This window comes from Mirounga leonina, unplaced genomic scaffold (assembly GCF_011800145.1).
Source record: "Mirounga leonina isolate KUSES-001 unplaced genomic scaffold, KU_Mleo_1.0 Mir_175, whole genome shotgun sequence".
Lineage (NCBI taxonomy): Eukaryota > Metazoa > Chordata > Mammalia > Carnivora > Phocidae > Mirounga > Mirounga leonina.
This window is the reverse complement of record NW_023270453.1, coordinates 25324300-25343303: the sequence shown is the minus strand read 5'-3', so window position 1 is coordinate 25343303 and position 19004 is coordinate 25324300. Positions and strand designations below refer to the sequence as shown.

Below are 19004 nucleotides of genomic sequence, written 5' to 3'. Positions count from 1 at the left end.
TTAAAGAAGTAGTACATAAGCCCCCAGAGAACAGGGTCCACTCCAGTTGAACCAACCCTTCTGGGTATGTCACAGATGCTAGGAGGCCATTTTGATCCTGCTAACCCTAAGGCCATGTGAGTCTTCGAAAACATGACCTAGAATAACACTAGCACTTATTTCAACACTTGATGTGAATCTTGCTGAAGTAAAGCCACAAGAATACGTTTGTAAAATTTTTCTTTTCTGTCAGATCCTTCTTAAGAATTCATAAGGCTCAACCACATGGCAGGAGGCAAAATAATTTCTGAGCTTTGAGATTTCCCTGAAGTGGTCCAAATCTGTGAAAACTTCATGAAAGTTGTCTAAACCCTCAGAATGTACAACACCAGAGTGACCTATAATATAAACTATGAACTTTGGGTGACTATAATGTGTTCATCAGTTGTAACAAATGTCCCACTCTAGTGGGGGATGTTGCTAGTGGGGGAGGCTGTGCATGTGTGGGGGCAGGGAATGTGTGGGAAATCTCTATACCTTCCTCTCAATTTTGCTATGAATCTGAAACTGCTCTAAAAATTTAAGTCTCTAAAAAGATTTTCATAGAAGTTTCAAACAATAGGACATTAAGGAAATAAGTCAGCTCTGGATTGAATCCTATGAACTCATGGATCTTCAGCAGATGGGAAATGCAGACCCCAGTGCTCACACCCTCAAGAACTATTCCTACTGCACCCAAAACTAAGTAGCTTTAAGCCACATCAATTTATTATTTCTCATGATTCTATGAGTTGGCTGGTCATTTCCTCTGCTGGTTTCACCTGGGCTCACTTATGTGGCTGCATGCAGCTGGAGGCCCAGCTGCACTAGAAGGTTGACAATGGCCTCACACACATGCCTGGCAGATGATGCTGGCTATTGGTTAGGGACTTGGTTTTCCTCTACATGGCCTCTTATCCTCCAGAGCCCCTCTCCACACAGCCCCTTGAGCAGGAGAGCCAGGGCTTCCAAGAGAGCAAAAATAAGGGAAGCTACAAGGACTTTCAAGGCCTAGAACCAAATGTCAGAGACCATCACCTTGGCCACGTTCTACTGGTCAAAGCAAGTCACAGGCCAGCCCAGGTTCAAGAGGAAGGAAATGACTCCACTTCTTAATGGAAGGGTTCCCAAACACACTGCAAAAGAGCATTTGTGGGATGTTGCAATCATCTTTGGAAACTACCTACCACACATGCACACACACGCGCACACACACACATGCACACACATACACACACCCCTTTATATGCAGCCCTCCTTTGAGGTGCATAACTGCCAGCCAGAACCTAAACTTGACAGTATGCAATGGAAGAAAGAAATTAGAATTCCTACATGCCAATTCTCAAATTCAGCCTTATCATAAGCAGTCCCCACCAGAGTTTATATCTCTTGAGAAACATTTTAATTGATCTTTGGATCCATCAATAAGGATTTGAATCCATAGCAACAGCCTGTGCACAGGAAGTGTTCAGTTCATATAGGTTTTTACTTTCTGCTGAATCATCCGGAGAGAACTACAGTGACACTTTATATATAAAAAGTTTCTTTAAGTCCCAATAATTACTAGGCTTAACAGGATGCATTCCTGATCCTTACATCACAGACATCTATTGTTTTTTCAGCCTACCACCACTCCCTTCTACTGAGACTTGTACCTCTTCCTACTCCAGCCATGTGGTTCTTAGTGGACACTGCCAGGAGCTTATATGACCGTGCCCTCCGGTCACAGCTGATTGGCCCAGAGATCTAAATAGGCCAATCAGAGTTCTTCCCTTGGATTAATTTTCCTAACTGGAACTGGAAAATATAATCATTCTCTGTGATGACAGGAACTCTGGAATAAGGAAAAACAGGAGCTTTTGTGGTCATTTTCCTCACCTTATGGAGAAAACCAGTCCTGAGTGGAAGAAAATTAAGGTGATATGCAGACAAAGGCAGACACAGAGATAGAAAGAGAGATCTGGTGGTATGTGAGTCCCTGCTTGTGGAACCCAGCTGCATCCCTGCCTTTCTGCAGAATGATTTCAGTGACATGGGAAATCATGCCCTAAAAAACCTGTAGCAGATGCCATGCCCATAGCCCATAGTACTCATCATTCTAGCACTGCATACACTCAAGACTGAAACACCCCGTGTTGGCCTCCTTCACTTCCTTGAATCACTTCCCCATACCCCTATTGGTGCTCCCTGGGATCACCTTCCAATAAACCACTTGCACCCCTATCTTTGTTTCAGGATCTGCTTCAGGGCAAAACCAGACTAAAACATGGTCCCTCTTCTTACCTAGACTAATAAAATGTGGGTTTTTGTGACTTGCAACCAAGAGTTCTACCTATTACCTCATTCTGGGATGATTCCCAAAATCTGTTTGGAATTCCTCATCTCCACTCCACTGACTATGTCATAAATACACAGATTTCTCTAAAAAGTTTAATGGTATTCTTTTCTTTCTTTCTTTCTTTCTTTTTTAGAGAAGGCGGGGGAAGGGAAAGAGGGAGAGGGAGAGAATCTTTTTTTTTTTAAAGATTTATTTATTTATTTGAGAGAGCGAGAATGAGAAAGAGTACATGAGAGGGGGGAGGGTCAGAGGGAGAAGCAGGCTCCTCACTGAGCAGGGAGCCCAATGCGGGACTTGATCCCAGGACTCCAGGATCATGACCTGAGCTGAAGGCAGTCGCTTAACCAACTGAGCCACCCAGGCGCCCGAGGGAGAGAATCTTAAGCAGGCTCTACACCCAGCATGGAGCCCAACATGGGGCTCCATCTCACAACCCTGAGATCATGACCTTAGCCAACATCAAGAGTCAGATGATTAACCAACTGAGCCACCCTGTTGCCCCAAAAAGTTTAATGGTATTCTTGAAACTTAACAAAGTTTAATGGTATCCTTAAGTTTGACACAACACACTGCAATTCTATAACAATTCCTGTGACTAATATATGAACCATGCAAAAGAAGGTTAAGAGTCAGAGATGACTGGACTTGCAAGAAAGAATGGCACAGTCAAGATGGCATGGCTGGAAGATTCTTCTGGAACTGAGACCCTCAAGCCTCATGTCCCACAGCTGAGTACTAGGACAGCTTGAAAACATAATGGCAGTAAGAGATTTACTCTCTCCTCCATATTTCATCCTCCACCCCATCCAAAGTGCTCAATAAATATTTGATAAACAAATGATGAATTTATGCCTTCCAAACCAAAACTTACCAAAAGAAACCAAGGCACATTACAATGCTGCAACCATAAGCATCACAGTGACCATAATGAAAATTTTCTCTAGCCAACCACCTCCACCAAATTCTGCTGATTACATGAAATGTGGCACTTCGGGGATGTTTCAGTGGACATGGAAGACTGTTTGTTGCAGGACAGCTATTTTTTCTGTGCTTCCAGAATATAGAGATATGTATAGATTGTCCCAAAAAGGGCCTAACTGATTACAATTACATAATTGTATATAATTCCCAAAGGGCCAAACCACTTAGTACAAGTATTCCAGTTTCCTTGGAGAATCTACACACCAGGTACTCAAGATTCTTTCCTTGGACAGGCCCAATTCTGGGATCAACAGCAACTCTGCTCTGGGTCTGGCTTTCTCAAGAGTAATAATCACTGTTCATTGCCACCAAGGGTATCCAAGGACACAAACTAAAGATAATAATGCTTTATTGCCCCTCAATCATCTGTCCCTCCCACATGCTGGAATGCAAAGGAATACCAAGTCAAATTTGTCCAAGCACAAAATAGCATCATTGGCATCATCGGATCAAATGACAAAATTTTCAGTGGCAATTTATCATCATACTACAAGTAACCAACCACTGTTAAGCACTTACACTGCTAGGGACCAATGTAAATACTTTACCTGCTGCATTAGCCAGGACAGACTGGGTTATGCCACAGTAACAAATGAACCCCAAAATCTTAATGGCTTGGCAACAAATCACTTCCCATATTCCATTCCACCATGGATTGGCTGGGGACTATGTTCCATATGGTCACTCAGAGACCCAGACTGATGGAAAGCCTACCATCTTTTTTTTTTTTAAGGTTTTATTTATTTATTAGAGAGACAGCATGAGAGGGGGGAGGGTCAGAGGGAGAAGCAGACTCCCCGCCAAGCAGAGAGCCGGATGCGTGAATCGATCCTGGGACTCCAGGATCATGACCTGAGCCAAAGGCGGTTGCTTAACCAACTGAGCCACCTAGGCACCCGAAAGCCTACCATCTTAACACAAGACTTCCAGTTAATGGGGTGGCAGGTGATGAGAGAGTGAAATAGTTAGGTACCAGCCCTAGACAGCTGTAGGCTGGAAGTGATGCATGTGGCTTCCACTCACAGCACATTGGCTGTAATTACAAAGGGGCTGGGAAATGAGGGGGAGAACATGGATATCCCATGAGCAGTAAACATTCCTACCAATGTACAACATCTCATCAAAGTCTTATAACCTTAGAAAATATATCACTATTCCTTTTTACAGAGGAGAAAACAGAGACATACAGAGGTTAAGGGACTTGTGCCAAGGTGTCATAGATAGTAAGTGGCAGAGTGAAGATGTGAACCCAAACTTCAAAACATGCTCAACCTGGAAAGCTTCAAAACACACTCAATCGCAATGCTGCATACTCATCACAAAATTCTATGAAAATCCCTCAAATAGCAAAACATATGCTAATTAATAGGAGAAGCCAAGTTATACAAATCCAAAATAGAGCTCCCCTGGCACACCACTTCTTCACCCCAAAGATTCAACCTAAGCAAAAACCTGGAACAGAATTCCAGGCAATTTCAGCAAGGGGGAAACAGGTTCTCCATCTGGGTCTGATATGCAGCCTTCAGTACACCCAGGTCAAGACAAAAATCTTCCAAAAACTTCCCTTGAATACCTGAGCAAACCTTCAACTCCTGTCAGTTGATGACCTCTTTATACAAGGCATAGATCTTTCTAAAAGTGCAAAGGTAAATGTCATCCATGTACCTGCAGGAAGAGGCCGGAGGCAGATGTTGTCATATCCAGATGAGTGGCTGAATGACAGTGCTTCCAACAGGTTAATTCCTCCCAGCCTATAAAACTCAAGCCTAGCACCACCCCTACCCAGCTTCTCCAGGTTGGACCCTCTACCTCTGCTCCCACATCACTTCCCATGCACACCTCCAGCAGGGCCCTTCCATTGCATGTAACACTTTACTTGTCTGCCTGTCCCCTGGACTCCGAGCCACCCACAGGCAACCTCTGCATTTATATTTCTGTATCTCTTACACCTAGGACATAGTACGTTCTCATTTTTTTGCAGATCCTTAAAAGTATGCAAAGCAATTTGTGCCCTTGGGGAATTTAACACACCCTCCCATGCCCAGCAAATATGTGGCCAAGCATGAAAACTACTGTCTCAGATCTGCTGTGTGACCATGAAGTGGTTCCACAGCCTCTCTGAGCTGTTTACTTAGCTACTAAGTAAAAACCACCTCATAGATATATTGCAAAAATTAAGTGAAAAGCAGAGGGTATTCAAACAAATATTCATAGCAGCACTATTCACAATAGCCAAAAGATGGAGAAAAAAAAATGTTGCTCAGCTGGTGAATGGATATATAAAATGTGGCATATCCACACCATAGAATACTAATAAGCTATGAAAAAGGATGAAATGTTGATGCATACTACAACATGGATGAACCTTGAAAACATTATGCTCAGTGAAAGAATCCAAACACAAAAGGCCACATACTTTATGATTCCATGTATATGAAATGTCCAGAGGAGATAAACCCAAGCAGACAAAAAGCAGATTAGTGGTTACCAGAGACTGGGTAAGGGAGGGATGAGGAGTAACTGTTAATGGGTATAGGACTTCCTTTTGATGGGATGAAAAAGTTCTGGAACTAGATAGAGGTAATAGTTGCACAACATTGTGAATGCACTAAATGTCACTGAATTTGTACACTTTCAAATGGTTAAAATGGTAAATCTTATCTTATGTGTATCTAGCCACAGTGACTTCTTTAAATTCTCATGGGAAATTTCCACCCCAATAACCTACCTTGGATTTTTTTTTTTTTTAATTAAATGGAATAGATAATGTGTATATAGTTCCTGGCCCTCTCAGGCCCTCTGAATCCATGGTGGTTGCTTTCAGAGTCATAATGAACAATAATCTGTTCTCCCTATAAAAACAGAATATACTGAGCAAAGGAAAGCACCAGTCTAATTTGTTCCTCAAATCTTCACAATAGTGGAATTGATACAAAGTCCAAAATATTTCACATGGTTTGCCTTTTTTTAACATGGTAAAATATGCACAACACAAAATTTACCACTTTTACCATTTTAGAGTGTACAGTTCGGTGGCATTAAATGCGTTCACAATGTTGTGCAACCATCACCACCATCCATTTCCAGAACTTTTCATCACATAAAACATGACATCTTGTTACCCCCTCCAGGTGTTTCGATCCACAACACAGCTCAGGCACAATTATCAATTTGGACTTTGTTCAACCACAGATAAAAAAGGGAGAAAATGGGAGCAGGCCCATGAACTCTGTGATGTGTGGTGCTCGCGGCATGACAGCGCTCGGGGTCCTCACGCTGCTGCTGCCCGCCCTGCTGGGCTGGGCCAGCTGCCACCCTGTCCCCGGGAGGAAGAACTTCAACAAGCTGCTGCTGATCTCCTTCGATGGCTTCCGCTGGAACTACGACCAGGATGTGGACACCCCCAACATGGACCGCCTGGCCCAGGAGGGCGTGAAGGCCAAGTACCTAACGCCACCCTTTGTGACAATGACCTCCCCATCCCACTTCACCACCATCTCCGGTAAGTTCCGCGCTGCAGCCAGTCCACCAATGCTAGTGGAAGCCCCAGTGTCTGTCATTCCCTGAAATAGAGCCCATTCTCAGTGAGCTCTTGGGAGACTGAGGCAGTTCATGCAACTGGAAGAAGCACTAGCTTAGAATATTCTGGTTTCTAAAACCCCACTGGCTTCAGGGCACCAGCCTGCAGACACAATCAGGACCACAGCTACAGCCTCTCCAGCCCCTGTTCCCTGCTCCCCAGGCCCACCCACCCTCCACCCTGCCTTACATACAGTGGCTGGTGATCTTTTCCAAAACTAAATCATTAAAAGAACTTTATAAAAATAATAAAACATTAAACTTTAAAGAACTAGATTAGATTAGATGACTCCCTGGCTTATTATTGAAGAGTTGGAGGGACACCAATGCTCTATGGGTCTTTTGGGGGGGTGGGTTGGTTTTTAAACATTATATTTATTTATTTGAGAGAAGGAAAGCATGAGCGGGGTAGAGGGACAGAGGGAGAGGGAGAAGCAGACTCCCTGCTGAGCTGGGATCCCGACATTGGGCTTGATCCCAGGACCCCGGGTTCATGACCTGAGCTGAAGGTAGACATTTAACCAACTGAGCCACCCAGGTGCCCCATCAATGTGTTCTTTGAAAATAATTCAAATCTTATCTTTCTGTGGCCCAGAAAGTCCCATGACCTGGACCCTGACCCACTCTCTCCTGGCCTCTCTCACCTCTCTTCCCCTCACAGAGTTCTCTCCAGATCACAAAGGCCACCTGCCTGTGTCTCCACCCAGCCCCCACCTGCCTCAGGGCCTTTCCCCTTGCCAGTCTCCCCAGATCACCTGGAGCATGTAGTCAGGTGAGACAGGGGAGACAGACATTAGACAAGTAAATACACTAATAGATCTCATTACAACTAGGAGAGGCACTGAGAAGGAAGAGGAGAGTTTCTCCAGGAGAAGACAGCAAGGGCAAATTGACTTGAAATTGGAGGCAGGGAAAGGCTGAAATGGGACGGTTGAACTGAGAACTGAAAGAGACCTCAGGAGACAAAGAGGAAGAAAAAGTATTCTAGGCAGAGGGAAGGGCATGTTCAAGGTCTCTGTAAGAGAAAAGAATGTGGTTGTTCCAGAATCCCAGTTGCCAAAATGCAAAGGATTTCACTATAGTAAGAATAAGAATAGCTTCCATTCCTCCAACATAGGCCTGAAGCCGGGCATGTGCTAGGTGCTCTGGCTTCGATATCTCCAATACAAAAATACTGCAAAGCCAGTGCTGTCCCCATTCCATAGATGAGAAAACTAAAGCTCAAAAAAGGCTGAGTAACTCATCAGTCACTGGGCCAAGAAGTGGACAAGGGGGAAGCCAGGTCCGGAACGAGTGTGTCCCTGGCCACACAGAACTGATTCTGCCCAGCTATGAGCCTGGGATCCACAGACCCCTCTCATGGGGTAGGGAGTGGTGCCTGGCAGCATGAGCCTCACCCCTACCCAGAGAACCACTCCCTTGGGGTCCAAGGCAGCTCCAGGAGCCTCTGAAATGATACACAAACTGCTGGTACCTTTTTGGGGAGAGGGTTTTATCACTTCCATCAGACTCTCAAAGGGGCCCTTGAATCAGAAACTTAAAAAATAAAGCTGAACAACCACTCAGAGGGAGATTTGCTGACAGAGATTTTCCTACATGTAAACTCTTTGAGAGGCAAGTCATTTGGGAACTATTAGTGCCAGGAAACAGGAACTAAATAGCCCTTTTCTGGAGAAAGCGAACGCTACTTCCCAGTGGCATTAACTTCATAACATTTAAAAGATCTCCCATGGGCAGATTCTGGATCCCTGAACACTGAGAATATGATGGGCACAAAATATTATAAGGCATGCCCACCTTTTATTTATTCCCAGAAGGTTTCCAATGAGAAGATATGAACAGTAAGAGCAAATTTTAAAAATTATAAAATTACTGCAACTCCTCTTCTACATTCATTGCCAGTGGGGAATGGAAATGGGTACAGTTTCAATGCAGAGTAATTTGGCAACAACCAATACAATCAAGAACATACAAATTTTCTTATTTGGCAATTCCACTTGTAGGACTTTATCCCACAGATATATATCTGTGGGTGGAAAACGATATACACTGTACATACAAAGTTATTCATTGCATTGGCATTTGTAACTACAGGAAAAATAGAAACAACCTAACTAGCCACCCAGAGGGGAATGGCTAAATAAAATACCAGACATCCATAGAATGGCATAATCTGTTACCGTTAAAAGGAAAAATGAGGTAGTTCTTTGTGCCCTGATAGGAAGCTATCTCCAAAATGGATTAAGTGACAAAAGCAAAATGCAAAGAATGTGTGTATATATGTGTTCATATAATATAAATGTATACATATGTGCATACAATTACTTATAGATGTATAGAGGACCTCTGGATAAATAAACAAGAAATTGGCGATACTGGTTCCTCCAGGGAGGGCAGGGGGTGGGAGACTTTGAATTGTACCCCCTGTGTACTTTTTAGATCTTGGACCATGTGAAATGTATTGCCTATAAATAACAAAATAATCTTTTTAATTCACCCACTGTGGAAAAAACATGTTCTTTTGAACCCTCTATTTATAACCAGACCTGTCATTTATTGAGCAGGTGAACATTCACTCTGCTTCAACTTCAAAAAATGTTTTCTAACCCCAGCACTATTGACATTTGGGACCAGATTTTTCTCTCGTGGGGCAGGGGGGACTTTACGTGCACTGTGGAATGCTGAGCAGCATCCCTGACCTGTAAACCCACTAGATGCCAGGAGCACCCCCTCCTCCCAATGTGACAACCAAAAATGTCTCCAGACATTGCCCAATGTCTGCTTGGGGAGCAAACTGGCCCCCAGCTGAAAACTCCTGCCTTGAATGGTGGAACCTAATACCTGGCTTATGAAAATGCTAAGCAGGTACCATCATCATCAGATCCTTCAATTCTTGTAATGGTGATATGAAGTCTGGACAGCTACCCTCTTTACAGGTGAGATATCCGAGGTTCAAAGATGTACAAATCTTTTCTTTTTTTTTTTAAGATTTTATTCATTTATTTGAGAGAGAATGAGATAGAGAGAGCATGAGAGGGGGGAGGGTCAGCGGGAGAAGCAGACTCCCTGCCGAGCAGGGAGCCTGATGCGGGACTCGATCCCGGGACTCCAGGATCATGACCTGAGCTGAAGGCAGTCGCTTAACCAACTGAGCCACCCAGGCACCTACAAATCTTTTCTGAGACAGAAGTAAGAAGTAAAATTCAGCCCTGGATGGTTACAGACACTGATTCCTCAATCCCTGCCCTCCAGCATGACTACGACCCACCAGTGTCTTTGATTCTAATTAAGTAATCATTCCAAACCCCTCTGAATGTTGCCCATCCTCAGAGCTTCCAGGAAACAAATATATATCCTCAATATGTTGTATTAATGAAACAGAGGCCACCCCAGGCCCAACAAAACCCCCAGCATTTGTCTTCATGAGCTGGGTTCAAGCAGGCCTCTGTCTGACTCCAATGTGGGAAAGAATCATCCATAATAGAAAAAATAATGAATAAAATTTGTGCTGCCAGCACCCAAAGACCTCATCAGATTCCAGGGTGTAGGCCTGACACAAAATATGATAAACGGGCTCTCTTAGCTCAACAACTAATTAATTGGTGTTCTTATGAACACCTCTGGGCAATTTAACAGGGAAGAGAGGTGATGAGAAGGAACCTGTCGTACTGTTTCATATCTGAGCTGCATATGACACACAGCTCCAACACAGGCTCAGGTCCAAGAAGCCATGTGGCCACTCCTCTGAGCTTCCTAGACAGAGTTTAAGGGGCAGGGGCCAGGTCAAGGCCAGGAGAAGCCATGTCCCAGGCACAAGGATCCATGAGCAAGCCTCCCTAAGACAGCTGACTTAGCTGCCCAGGGTCAGAACTCTGGGCCTCCTAGAGCATCTGCTGCCCTCATCTGGGCAGCAGGGCCTCCTCATGCTTGGGGGCTATCAGGTGTGTGGATATCTCAGCCGTCACCCTAGAGCCAAGGTCACATGACCCTCATCAGTTTTCCCTGCTGCTGGTAAAGAAAGTCTTCCTGGAGAGTTTTTTTTAGAGGGTCTCCAAGGTATTCATTCCTTCATTCAACAATTACTGTTTTAGCATCTCTGTTGGGCCTGGCAGTGGGGACAGTGGTCAACTACACTTAAGTGTCTCCAAGGTCTTACCCAGGGCTTGCCTCACAACACAGGCTCTTGTCCCCTTGGTTCCCAGATCCCACAGATCTTTTGGGGGATCTGTTTCCTTTTCTCTGAAGCTCTGCCAGGGAGAAAGATGAAGAGCTCTTTCTTGTGGATCCTTCTGCCTTTTTGTTTTCTTTCTCTGACAGCTCAGGGAATCAGACAGGGAAATGCGTTCTCACTCATCTGTGCCCCCCCAAAACTTTTTCTGCACCCCAGCTCCCCATAAGGGGGGAGAGCTTAGCAGAAATACCCACTTTCCATGCTTTCTCCCATGGCACCCTTTCCTTGAAGCAGGGAGGAGAGAAGTCCTGAGCAAGAAACTCAGGGAGGGAGGATTTCTTAAAAACTGGGTATTTATTCAAAATATCCTACTTTATCACCTCTCCATGTGAGACAATCTTTGCATCCTTGCAAAGAATGTGTATTTTTCCTCCAACTATCGGCCCTCCCACCACCACCTGCAAGAGGTGGAAGTGGGGCCCCTATCTAGAATCAAAGCTCCCAAGTGCAAAGCAAGCCCTGGCTCTGGGGGAAATATTTTCCCTCCAGCTCCCCAAAACTGGGCACTGGGCAGGCCGGCATTTTAATCAACTTTGTCCTCTCCCCATCGAATGAGCCATTACTTCCTCCAAGATAGTTTTCTTCTTCCCACCTGGCTTCATCACCCCCCACCCCCAACATCCATGTCACACACACACACACACACACACACACACATGGGCTTGGCCACAGCACCTGGAAGTTTCTTAAAATAGAATGATGTATTAGTTTTCTATGGCTGCAGAACAAATTACCATAAACTTAACAGCTTAGAACAACACCCATGTATTATCTTTCAGTTTCCAAGAGAAGTCAGCACCCCTGAGCCTCTGCTCAGTGTGTCACAAAGCTGCAATCAAGGCATCAGCTGGGTTGGGGTTCTCTCCCAAGCTCATGTGGTCGTTGGAAGAATCCATTTCCCTGCAGCTGTAGAACTCATAGCAGCTTGCTCCTTTGAGGCTGCAAGAGAGGGTCTCTCTGCTCTAGATCCTCTTTTAAGAGCTCACCTGATTAAGTCAGGCCCACCCTGGAAAATCTCTCTTTTGATTAACTCAAAATGAACTGATTAGGGTTCAAGAGATCTGCAAAATCTCTTCAACTTTTCCATGTTCTGCTGGTTAGAAGCAAGCCACGGGTCCCACCCATGCTCAAGGCAAAGAATTATACCAGGCACATATATCAGGGGACAAGAACCTTGGGGGCCATTTTGGAATTCCTCCTAGCACAAACAGGTCCTTGATGGGGTTCAGATAAACAGGGAGTGAGCATCAGTCTTTGTATAAAGGCATAAGGTAACAGGGGACATGCCCCAGAGTGAAGCTCCAGAAAGCCTGCAGAATTATGGCTAATCCCTGAATCCTAGGAGGCAATGAATGTCCACAGAGGCTGGGCTCTCCAATCATAGTGTGTCACCACATCAGTATTAGACCCTTTCTGTTGCTTCGGCAAAAATGAGGAGGAGGGGGGGGAAAGTGACAAGGAGGAGGACATAAAGAAGGAGAAGAAGGGCGCCTGGGTGGCTCAGTCGTTAAGCGTCTGCCTTCGGCTCAGGTCATGATCCCAGGGTCCTGGGATCGAGTCCCGCATCGGGCTCCTTGCTCTGCGGGAAGCCTGCTTCTCCCTCTCCCACTCCCCCTGCTTGTGTTCCCTCTCTCGCTGTGTCTCTCTCTGTTGAATAAATAAATAAAATCTTAAAAAAAAAAAAAAAAAGGAGAAGAAGGAGGGGGAGGAGAATTATTAATTTGAAAGTATTTATAGTCATTTCCTAGGGCTGCCATAACAAAATACCACAAACTGGGCAGCTTAAAACAACATAAATTTATAGAGTTCCTGGCTGGCTCAGTCAGTGGAACATGTGAGTCTTGATCTCAGGATTGTGAATCCAAGCCCTACATGGGGTGTAGAGATTACTTAAAAATAAAAAAATCTTTTTAAAAAAACAGAAATGTATTGTTTCACAATTCTGGAGTCCAAAAGTCTAAAATCAAGGTGTTAATAAAGCTGCATTCCCTCTCAAATCTGTAGGGAATCCTTCCTTCTGTCTTCCTCGCTTCTTGTGGTTTGCTGACAATCTCCGGCATTCCGTGGCTTATAGATGCCACACTCCCATCCTCCATCCAATCCATAGAGTTCTCCCTGTGTGTCTATTTTCACATGGCCATATTCTCATAAGGGCACAAGTCATTTGGATTAGGGGCCCACACTGCTAAAGCATGACCTCATCTCTATAGTGGCCCTATTTTGAAACAAGGTCCCATTCTGAGGTCTGGGGCTTAGGACTTCAAGTATCTTTTTTGAGGAACACAATTCAACCCACAACAGTATTATAAAACATAATTAATTGATAGCTATAGGCATTAGTAATCCAGGTCCTCAAACTATGTCACCAGAGTGATCAATCTCTTTCTTTTCCCTCTCTATTTCTATGAATGACCACAAAATTCCCAATATTGGCTCTCATTGGACCAATTTACTTCTCAAAACCGATCGCTGTGGCCTGGGGTAGGGGGTGGAACAATGTTGAACACCCAAGCTAAGAATACATATCTACCCCCAGGTCAGGGTTAAGGGGGGTGGCAAGCACCACACAAACCAGGTGGACTGCAAGTCAGAGACTGGTGGGTTCTCAGGGGAAAATCAAGGACTCTTATCAGAGAAAAGAGCAGTGTAGGAAGGTCTGGCAGGAAGAGCGAAGGTCTACCTCACTAGCTTGATGAGGCTTTTGATATGGGGATGGGGGTGTGGCCCAGTACTCAGTCCCAGGAAGTCACACCTTCACCTGTGGGGCTGGCTCCTTGTGGATTCAGTAACCACACGTGCAAACAGCCATCTCCCAGCATGGTCCCCCCAGTCTCCCTGAACTGTCCCAATTCCCTTCAGATCTCACCAAAATGAAAAGCCATTCTCTGAGGGTTAGCAGCTCATTCTGCTAGTTTAAATCACCCGATGCTTTCTCCCTCTCCAGAAGCCTGTACTTACTGCTCCATCACTGGTAATGACAGTGAACATTTTTGCAATCTCAGTTTTTATTGCAAAGTGATTGAGGACCAGTGAGAATAACTTATGCTGCTGAAACTAAGGAAATCCCGCCAAGCAAGTGGTGGGTGGATAGGAAGTCTTATAGCAGCAGCATATATTTTTCTCCCCCAAGGAACCTACTGAAAATAAGAAGCTATCACCACCATGTTTCAGACAAAGGCTATGGAAAACGTAAGCTGTGATATTATAATTTGACAATTTTAAGTCTAGTCAAATAGATATAGATCAGAGGTGAAAAGGGGACTCTGGTAACTAGAGATGGTCGAGAATAATAAAAGTGAGGTCCTCTCTGCTCAACATTTTCTCCTTCCTTGAAAGGGTACTCAATGATGGGCTCAAGCTCCCTATCAGCCAGGAATTAAGTCTCTCCCAATTCCAGAACCCCACCAGGGCAACCCCAAACCAGAGCCATCACTTGCAACCGTATAGATTGTTTACAACACAATTCTAAGGATGTTATTTTCATGAATGCTATGTGGGTGGTATCCCCTGGAGGTGCACAGGGCATAATTTGCACAAATGATCAGTTGCTTACATTCTATCCCAAAATCAATCTATAAGAGGTAAAAATTCCTCATGATGTCATAACCAGTCATGAATCCATGACTCTCCTTCTACCTGAGACAGGAGCAAAGGAAGCATGGTCAAATATACTTGGATGAGCTTTAAGACTAGGTCAGGGTTCTCAATGTCTCACCACTGACATTTTGGGCCAAATCATTCTTTGTCTTAGGCGGGCAGTCTTGCGCGTTATAGAGTGTTTAGCAGCATACCTGGCCTCTACTCACTTAATGACAGCAGCATCCCTCCCCGAATTGTGACAACCAAAAGTGTCTCCAGACATGGCCAAATGTTCCTTGGGGGGCAAAATTACCCCCTAGTTGAGAACCCTGGGACTAGATGTATAATACCCAAATCACATGTAAATCAGAGAGCCAAAGGTCACCCATGTGACACTCTAACCGGTGAAAAAGAGTCTGAAAGAGGTAAAAGAGGTAGGGAAAGGAAATTAAATCCCTGCTGCTGCTAACAATATAAGCCCAGCAGATGTTGCTGGAAACCTAGTTAGAAGATGCTATAAACCTTAATCAGCTTCCATCCTGCTTCCCCAGAAATAACTCTCCACTGAAAAAGTCCTGGAAGTCGGGGCGCCTGGGTGGCTCAGTCGGTAAGCGTCTGCCTTCGGCTCAGGTCATGATCCCAGGGTCCTGGGATCGAGCCCCGCTTCGGGCTCCCTGCTCAGTGGGAAGCCTGCTTCTCCCTCTCCCACTCCCCCGCTTGTATCCCCTCTCTTGCTGTCTCTCTCCCTGTCAAATTAATTAATTAATTAATTAATTAAAAGTCCTGGAAGTCAACAAAACCCCTAAAACATAGATGAACAAAGCAAAGAAAACCCAGATGGAGACAGAAAAGTTGTGCTTCCAGCTCCAGTCATTTCCACAAGGAGGGAAAAAAGGAAGTCTTGAAAATAAGGAAGGCTGGGAAACCAGGATTATTTCCTAACTTGTCATGACGTGAATTTCCAACATGTAGAAAAATCAGATGTCAATGTTTCAGGTCTATGGATTACACAGGAGAAAGTGTCAGCCCAAAACACCCCAGCAACTGAGCAAAAAATCATGACTACTCCAAATCCCAACGCCTTGAGTAAGAGAAGTTGGAACCACTTGAGACTGACAGCATGGGTGGATTAGCTTCCCATGGCTGCTATAACAAAGCACCATAAGCTGGGTGGCTTAAAGCAACAGAAAGTCTAGAGGCTAGAAGCCCAAAATCAAGGTATCAGTGGGCCATGCTCCCTCTACAGGTTCCGGGAGAGAATCTTTCCTCGCCTCTTAGGCTTCTGATCGCTGCCAGCATTCCCTGATCTGTGGCCACACCACTCCAATATCTGCCTCCATGTTCACGTTGCTTCCTCCTTTTCTGTCTGTGTCCTCTCCTCTTCTGCCTCTTATAAGTGGATTTAGAGCCAATATGGATAATCTCTTCAGGTGATGATTTTCAGGATGATCTCTTCATGTCAAAATCCTTAACTTATATAATTATATCTGTGAAGACCTAGTTTCCAAATAAGGCAGCATTCACAGGTTCTGGGAATAAGAATATGGACATATAGGGGTGCCTGGGTGGCTCAGTCATTAAGCGTCTGCCTTTGGCTCAGGTCATGATCCCAGGGTCCAGGGATCAAGCCCCGCATCAGGCTCCCTGCTTAGTGGGAAGCCGGCTTCTCCCTCTCCCACTCCCCCTGCTTTTGTTCCCTCTCTCACTGTGTCTCTCTCTGTCAAGTAAATAAATAAAATCTTTAAAAAAAAAGAATATGGACATATAATTTGGTCGGGGGGGGGAGGTTACCATTCAGCCCACTATAGTGGTAAGAGGAGAAAATAAAGTGAGAAAAAAAATGCAGGGGACAGTTTCCATTTCTGTGACAGTGGTCAGTAAGGCAGGACAAAGGTAGAACTGTGTGTTAAAAGAGTTCCCAGATGGAACTTAAGTGCAGCCAGCTGCTTCCAGCTATTCAAAGAGAGAAAGTTTCTGTTTTTGATAGCAGATTAAAGGAAGAGGTGGAGAGTGTGAAAGCCCATTCTCTGTTGGCCTAGTTCCTAAGGAATCGTGCCTCTGCCTTAGGGCCATTCTCAAGTCTTGTTCAAGGATAAAATGATTTATGGATGGCCATAATTAAAAAGCAATGTCAAAAAGAAGCAGCATCAGCGTTTTTCATTTGCACTTACACATGAACAAGAGCAGTTTAGTAAAATGGGCATGCTAGGGTTTTATATTCTCTGTCCAAAAAATGGCTGCCATCATGAGTGCTAGTGTTGGAGACAAGCCTCAATTCTATAGCAGGAGTTGATAAGGTTTTAAATTTTGATTGGTTCACCTGTCATCATTTCAAGTACCTTTATTATGGGTCCAGTGGATTATCAATGGGTGGCACCCTGGGTGTGTAAACTTGGGTAAGTGTGGTTTTGAGCATCAGTGTGGGCTGTTTCCCATCAGTGTCTTGGCTGTGGTTCTCAATGAACTTGTCAGCTCAAGAATGGAACATTGGGTTGATTTAAGGTGGTTGGCTGACTCGATTTGGCAACTGTTCTTCCTCACTGATTTCATACTAGCTGGTTAAAAAGACATTTTCTTCTTTGGTTTTGGGAATGTGAACTTAATGAATCACAAATCAGGAGGAAAATGAAGACACACTTATAGTTTATATGGTAGATTAGTTTAAAGGAATTAGTGAATAACACATAGCAGTTCCTCGAATTATTGTTAAATAAATAAATGCATTAAAGTGTGTCTATGGCCAAATGGACTATCTGTAAATATACACTGTTACACCTGAAAATTAGTAGGTACGAACAGAGCAAATGTTTGGAGCAGAGGGGGAGGAATGCCCTTATTAAGTTATTAAGTTATGGCATGGCTTCTTTTAATCCCACTAAAATACCTTTTTTCCCAAATTGACTTTGGACTAAAGCAGGTTCTGTTTCCTACTGGTTCAGATCATACCTGGCCATTTGCAACTGGGGCAGAGGTAAGAGGGAGTTTGTTCAATTAAATTCAACAAACATTTATTGAATGTCTAATGAGGGTAAATCCCTATGCTTTGTGCCAGGGAGATACCAGAATAAATGAGGCATAACCCTACTCTTAGGAAGCTTGTAAACTAATGTAAAAAACATATTTGTAGGCAATCATCTGAAATTCAAGAGGAAATGAGATGGATGCTAAATGGAAAGTATAAGCAGGATGGAATGACATGAGTGCCATGTGTGCCCGGTTCCAATGACACCTGACAGCCCACAGCAAGGCTGCACAGGCACCCATTTCTTGTATGATCTGAAGGCCCATGAAGGTTTGCATCTAGACAGGTCTAATCTAGGTCTAGAGTCTAAGTCATGTCAGTCCTGACCTTAGGATCAGGGAATAAAAGGAGTGGTTTTCATCTATCACCAAGCCAAGGAATAGCCCAGAACATTGGCAAAACCTGAAAACTTTGCAAGTTCTAGAGCAGGGCTTCTGGGCCAAGAATCCAGGACTGAGATGATGAGAAAAGGCAAGTCATGAACCATCTCAGCCATTTTTTCATCATCATAATCAAAAAAAGAAAGAACTTCAACAGTCTTACTGGGTAGATGCCAGACCCTATTTTAGTTCACACTTTGGAACTAATCTCTCAAGCCATCTAACAATGGCCAAAATAGTGGTTTGTCCACAACAACATAACTGAACAATACTGCTCACTTATTTCCAAGTGCATATCATGTGAGAAGTTTAGGTCATTAACAAAAAAGCACTAAGCAAACTCAGGCTACATAATCCTTTCAGCAAGGTAACTGACAATGGATACAACTGGGGCAGGCTATTATAAAACCACCTCTATCTACTTCTGCCCAAGCAGTGAAGTGCTTAGTTTCAATAGTTAAAAATCATGGCAGAGGCGCCTGGGTGGCTCAGATGGTTAGGCGTCTGCCTTCGGCTCAGGTCATGATTCCAGGGTCCTGGGATTGAGCCCCGCATCGGGCTTTCTGCTCAGCAGAGAGCCTGCTTCTCCCTCTCCCTCTGTCTCCCCCCTGCTCATGCTCTCTCTCTCTCTGTGTCTCAAATGAATAAATAAAATCTTATAAAAAAAAATCATGGCAGATACAGTTGACACTTGACCAATATGGGGGTTAGTGGTGGTGAAACCCCACACAGTTGAATCCATGTATAACTTTTGACTCCCCACAATTTAACTACTAATAGCCTACCATTGACCAGAAGCCTCACCAATAACATGGACAATTAATGCATATTTTATATATTATATTCTATATTCTTACAATAAAGTAAGCTAGACAA

General features: G+C 44.2%; 1 protein-coding gene across 1 annotated transcript in view; it reads left to right on the top strand.

Moving 5' to 3' along the window:
- The first annotated feature begins 6589 nt into the window (after window positions 1–6589).
- The window catches only part of LOC118021998 (ectonucleotide pyrophosphatase/phosphodiesterase family member 7-like), a 31229-nt gene continuing 18814 nt past the window's right edge, over window positions 6590–19004 (top strand). Inside the window, exon 1 of the mRNA XM_035022481.1 lies at window positions 6590–6839. Coding sequence (XP_034878372.1) covers window positions 6590–6839 — 250 coding nt within the window. The remainder of the gene's footprint in view (window positions 6840–19004) is intronic.